The sequence below is a fragment of the Tasmannia lanceolata genome, unplaced genomic scaffold, assembly GCF_043159265.1.
Source record: "Tasmannia lanceolata isolate RefF3 unplaced genomic scaffold, GAP_Taslan_0.1 ptg000015l, whole genome shotgun sequence".
NCBI lineage: Eukaryota > Viridiplantae > Streptophyta > Magnoliopsida > Canellales > Winteraceae > Tasmannia > Tasmannia lanceolata.
The window spans coordinates 33,347,750-33,353,911 of NW_027518692.1; the positions used below are offsets into that span (position 1 = coordinate 33,347,750).

At 40.5% G+C, this 6,162-nt stretch overlaps 1 protein-coding gene across 1 annotated transcript; it reads right to left on the reverse strand.

The window, feature by feature from the left end:
* Positions 1–1,713: 1,713 nt before the first annotated feature.
* On the reverse strand, positions 1,714–5,460 carry LOC143846684 (uncharacterized). The gene is made up of 3 exons (XM_077355188.1): positions 4,647–5,460; positions 2,563–2,640; positions 1,714–2,478 (listed from the first exon to the last, which is right to left on the reverse strand). The coding sequence occupies exons 1-3, from the start codon at positions 5,302–5,304 to the stop codon at positions 2,150–2,152; spliced, it is 1,065 nt and encodes a 354-aa protein (XP_077211303.1). The 5' UTR covers positions 5,305–5,460; the 3' UTR covers positions 1,714–2,149.
* Positions 5,461–6,162: the final 702 nt, after the last annotated feature.

Sequence of the window (6,162 nt, forward strand, 5' to 3'; positions counted from 1 at the left end):
AAAAAATGCCTCCCTCCCCCCAAATAAATAAGTAGGCCGTGTTTCCCATAAATCATCACCGTATGATGACTGAAAATCCAATTCTAGGTGAATCAATCAATAGGAATTGAAACTATGTTTGGATGGTAGACAAGAAATTGAGCTCCATTTGAAAAAAAAAACACAACCCAAAAACATCAAAACAATAAAATAAAATAAAAAGACTTAATATATGAGAAAATCAAGTCATCCAAATGAGTTACCAGATCAACCTAGTGTTTTTTGGTCCCATCCAGACAGCTTGCCTTGTCACCTCTCAGTCGTCCGGACAACAGCAGAAGAATCACTCAGAAAACATTAGAACTCTTCAACCATAGTCATGAAAGGATGACATGTAAAAATGACTTACTTTTACTTTTTTTTTAAAGATAAAAGATTTCATATCGATAAACAGAAGATTACAAACAAGGGGACAGGTTGTCCCCGAACACCGACTCAAAGGTTAAACATAAACTCAAAAGGTTACAATGACTAACCTTAATCAATCATAATGTGAGCAGTCCCACAATGGGGTGGCTGAAGAAAGGGATGACCTGTGAAAAAGGCTACCTTGAGCAACCAATCATAGTGAAAGCCATCACAGACTGGGCCAGCGATGAAATGAGCAACCCGAGTGAAATCCGTCACGTCAGCTGTTGGGGTGTGGTAGAATGTTAAGATCCCAAGTGGTTTAAGGGCCTAGCCTAACGAAGACAGATAAGTTCTAAATTATGCCAGAAATAAACAAATGGCAACAAAAACAATAATTAAAAAGTTCAAAACCTGATCATTAGCAGTCACAATAGGAAAAAAATTCAGCATACCAATGCAATCAATTAATCTACTCAGAGCCCCAAGATTGAAATTTTCACTCTGATAATCTGAAAACAGAAAATGGCTTGGGAAATGACACTTACTGTCACAATTTTGGCCAGCTTCCACTGAGTGTAATTATCTAGGGTTTAAGTTCTCCGAAGCACGTGAACTTTTTATCAATTGTAAGCAGTTGGATCCAATTTCTACATATTCTTCTCTTTTACATCTAGAGGCCCTATGCAAAGTGATGAGTCTCAAATGCAGTTCATGACATTGAAAACCCAGGCAGCGACGTTCGAATGGTCTCCTGCAAATGGACGGTTAAGAAGGCATTGTACAAGTCATTCAAGTCCATTGGTAAAATGGTTAGGACATCGACTGGGATGTTATCACAGTAGTGTCTCCACAGTGGGAACCTTGAAAAAAAATTGCATTTCGCATCTCCCAGAAGTAAATTAACCAAAACATCAAAGCATTTCTGCAGAGAATTAAGGAACATATGCATTATCAGAGACACATAAAAAGCTGTGGAAGGAGAAAAGCAATTACTCTATAGAAAATGAAAAAAAGAAAAAGAAAAAAGAATTAATCTGGTAAAGGAGCCCAAATGAAAAGAAACAAGGGTCAAAGGCATTGACACGATTGATACCCCAGTCCCAACTCTGTATTAGGCCAAAACCCATATCAAATACCCCAACGCACAACTTGGGAAATCATCACATAAGTGCCTCTGAAAACTGACATAGAAGATACTGGTTGATATTAGCACTTGGCAGTTGAAGAATTAAAGAAGACAATTTTCACCAGAGTTTCAAGCAACTTGCATGCTTGTCACTACTAGTAAGAAAAGCAACAGTATTCTGATAAGACAGACATCACTGACAAAATGTAATTGATGAAGGCATAATTTCTTCATTCAAGCAACTAGTTAAAGATACTTCACAGTTTTTTCACCGTAACATCTCATTTCACTTCCCCTAGTAACACATTTGAATCCTTTTCGTTCTTCTAAACATGGTGCTAGGTGAAATGGTTACACGTGGACTTAAATAACATTTTGTACAACTTGTAATTAGGATGCGTAATCATCCTCTTCAATTGGTTCGATATTATTCTAGGAAGAGATTGTCATTCTAATTTGTATGCAATGGGTCGGAAATATTATTCACCTTGAACAACTCGAAATCAATTTCACCTCAGCTAGCAATATCTGATCATTACCCTTGAATAGTGCATGATGATTTCCAGGCCCCACAGGTACATTAAACAGAGATTCTGGGATCCGAAATTGATCACCATGGTCTTCACACTTCTGTCAAAACAGATCAGTAACTCGAAAAGATGTGCTGAGAATTTCTTCCTCAGATGCCACCATATTATTTTCTAAAGATATGGCTTGGTTCTCCTCCTCATACTGATCAATTCCTGCATGATGATCCAGTTGAACGCTTTCCTTAATGCCCTCTAAATTTTCCTGACTGTTTTTCTTAAACTGATCGATTTCTGAACCCTTAAATATAAGGCTGGGAGCTTTCTCATCCAAGGCATCCATGTATTGATCAATTTCTGCTTCTTTTATAAGGCTCGGATCATCATCTACCAAGGCCACTTGACTAAGATTGGCCCGCTTCCTCCTATTCGTCCCTGCAATTTCAAATAAATCATGAGTTCCCCTCGGATGCCCCAAATCATTAACTGAAAAAACAACACTCGCTTTAAGTTCATTACCTGATGAAACAGAAGAGTGTCTCAAGTTTTGCTTCTCATTGGTGTTTTTCTTCCGCCTCCCCCTTTTTGGAGCAGGCCCTGCAGGTATAAATAAACGATTTGAGTTTTCCTCTACAAAATGCAATAGGATATCGTGTTTGAGTCATCCTTTGAGCCATTCTTTGCAAATTGAGAGACTTAAACTTAAATTTACAATCACCTGAATCGGGAAGTTAATGCAAGATCTTAAAAGGGTACCCAGCTTCAAGTTGGTAAGGCATAAATGTGCATATTGCTCAAAAAAGCTACGGATAATAGAAAATGAATTAAAACCTTCAGATTGCAAACCTGCTCTGTTGTGTTTTAAGTCTACCAAATCTAATAGTACGTAACAGAGTTTTCAAGATGACACTAACTATAATTGGTGCAACAGAAGTAAATGGGTGAATTTCATACAAGTTTACATGTGCATGCATGCATTAGTGTGGAATACAGCCATTACATCTCCTGATATCCCATGAAACAACACTGGTACCACAAAATTGAAACATATACTATGAAGAAACGTAAGCAGAAACATTTCCTTGGGACCGACATTTTCAAGAATCATATTTCAACATCTTATTCCACTGTGGAAATTTAGTGGTGGGTGGTCATTAATTAGTTTAGATTTTCTGAAACCCAATATCCATATGAAAATTGGAAAAGGCATATTTCCCTTCCTCTTCAAGGATAAGCTTGTCACTTGTCAGGATGGATTTAAAATTCAGTTTCAATTTCGATTTCGGACTTTGGCCGGAACCGAAATTTGGGCCGAAATCCCGAAATTTGAGCCGAAATCCGGCAATAAAAAAGTAATAATCTATTATTTACAATTAATACTATATTTTAATAAAAAACCAGTTTCTCGAAATTTCGGCCGAAATTTAGGAAATCCAAAATTTTGGATTTCGCGAAATTTCGGTTTCGGTCCAAAGTGAAACCAAAATTTCGGATTTCGGCTGAAATTTAAAAGCATGCTTGTCAGTAAACCATTTCAGACAAAATGCATCAATTTGGCACCTTGAACACCTCCTTCATGAATTCACATCCAGCATCTACTGCAGGCTTACACAATGAGTGCTCTATCTCAGCATGGGTTTAGTTTTTCAATGCAGTGAGCATTGAAATTTTCACCCACATGGTGCGATGGGGACCATCCTAAGGTCCAAATTTTAACTTTTAGGTGCCTCTTAAGACTGTTAAGTTATAGAAGGGGTACCATAATCTTTTCCCATCAAAATCACTTAAGTTTTCCAAGTTGTGAGTGTTTTAAATAGTCCCCACACATGTATTACGGGATTTTTAAGTGGGAGCAAGGTTTCACGTCATTAGAAGGTATTTTAGTCCAAAAGTGTTTCTTTTTGTTTATGGTTTTAGGATTTTCTGGTTCTCTTTCTTTTCTTATATATTTGTAGCCTCAGGGGTCTTTTCCTTTAGCCACGATGAAATGAAAGATTAAACAGATGAATGAACAGAGATTTTGAAAGCTTCTTCTCTTGTGTGGATGTGATGTCTAGTCCTTGCCGAAGTAAACTTGATCATCCCTAAGGCGTGGTGCTTAGGAACCCCTTGGTTTGATGCCATGAAGGAACCCCTTGGTTCGATGCCATGTGGCTGCACTCTCATGCAACAGCCGTTCCGCGAGATGCCTTCTGCGATGGTCCCTAGCAACATCCTTCTTATATATATGGAGCCTCAGGGCAATTTTCGGGGATACAATGCAATGATGGAATGAATAAAAATCTGGCCATCGTAGTTTTCTATCCCGAAACTCTGATTCCACTTTCTTCTTTTCACTTCTCTCTCTTTCTATTTTTCCCTTCATTTTTGTCTCTCCTTTTCACCCTTTTCGGTTGGGTTCATAAACCACATCCTCTTTCTACCCCTATTACCCTCCTTTATCTTAATCTTCATTGATCTTGATCTTGATTATCTATTGTTTGTCTCTATTTATCCATTGGTTTTCATGGATTCACATCATAGTATAAAAAAGAGGGGTGAAAATATCAGTTTCAAAACATAAACAAAACAGTACAAATACACTATACAGGAAGAAACCGAACCTGGAGAAGCAGAAACTGAGCCCGGCAAAGCGGCAGCGATAATGGGTTCGGCCTGCCTGAGCAGCCATTCGACGGTCTGGCCATCAGATCGGTGGCCGAGCTCTCGGGTGAGCTGGAAAAGGCGTGCAGCTGTGAGGACCGGGAGGCGGACGCGCCGATCTCGGCCGTTCACCTTGATGTGTCGGCCCCGCCCGCCACTCGAAAAAGTAGTAGTAGGGTCGATTGAAAGAGAAAAAGAAGAAGAAACATGAGCAGGAGGAGCTGGTGGTGGTGGAGGAGGAGGAGGAGGAGGGAGCTTGGCCTTGCGAGGGAGAGAAGGTCTGGTTCTTGGGGAAGGTTTTGATGCGGAGATTGGTGGGGTTAGGGTGGGGGTTTGGATTTGGATTGGGGTTTCGGTGGGGATTTGGATTTGGATTGGCGTTTCAGTTGAGATTTGGCCTAGGGTTTCAGTTGAGTATGGGTCTAGGGTTTTGGTGGGGTTTTGGATTAGGGTTTCGGAGGGGATTTGGGTGTGGATTGGGATTTGGGTTTGGATTGGGGTTTCGGTTAAGATTGGGTCTGTTGTTTCAGTTGAGTATGGGTCTTCTAGGGTTTCGGAGGGGGGTGGAGTTGGGAATTCGGAGGGAGAGGCGCGGCGGGGAGTGAGCTTTGCTCGCATGGTAGAAACAAGTGTTTAGATTTTGGTACAAGGAGAGAAGGGAAGTGGGATTGAGGTTTTCAGCTTTACAATGAAGGGATTGAGTATTTGAGTGTTTCAGCTTTACAGTCCTTTTCTGGAGTGGGGTTTAAGAGAATGGAACAGCCACCAAAAGGTCAAGCTCAAAATGGTCTGTCAGTGGACCGAGACGCTCCAATCCACAAAGGATCCAAATTAATGAACCGCATTTAGACATAGGAACTAGGGGTGCAACTCGGGTCGGGTTCAACCCGAAAAAGGTTGGGTCGGATTCGGGTTCGGGTTGAGGGTTTGGCAACCTGTCCTGACATTTTTTACAATTTTTTATATTTTTAAGCTTAAAAACTCAGGTTGGGTCGGATCGGGTTGAAGTCGGGGTCGGCTCGGAAAAATGGGTTCCTCGGGTCAGGTCGGGTTGAACCTCGTCGGGTTGGAAAAATGGGTTCCTTGGGTCGGGTCGGGTTGAGGCCAATCCAACCCGAGTTGCACCTCTTATTATTAGGAACTGAATCCAAATGGTCTCATTGGACCCATATCCTAAGGACTTTGTACTCAAAGTAGCTGTACGCTAGCTGTTATTTTCCCCTCAAGATGGAAATAGGAGCTACTCTCAAATAATGGAAGGTGTAAAATTCAAAGCGGAAGTGTGTGTGGTTATTGCGAGTTCCTTCATAAAGAACGTGAGACAGTAGTGAGCAGTTACAAATGGAAGTTGTAAAATGGAACGACTGCAACAGAAGAAGAGGTCTCAGAATCAACTTCAAGCATATCCTAGCAATCACATTTATCTTTACATTTCCACACTGTAATTTAACTTTTCAGTAGGTATAGCTTATCTCC

Coding starts and splice junctions, on each gene's coding strand:
- LOC143846684 (XM_077355188.1), bottom strand. CDS start 5,304: ATGCGAGCAAAGCTCACTCCCCGCCGCGCCTCTCCCTCCGAATTCCCA. Junction 2,641..4,646: donor CTCAGTTTCTGCTTCTCCAG/GTTCGGTTTCTT, acceptor TTATACCTGCAG/GGCCTGCTCCAAAAAGGGGG. Junction 2,479..2,562: donor ACACTCTTCTGTTTCATCAG/GTAATGAACTTA, acceptor TTGAAATTGCAG/GGACGAATAGGAGGAAGCGG.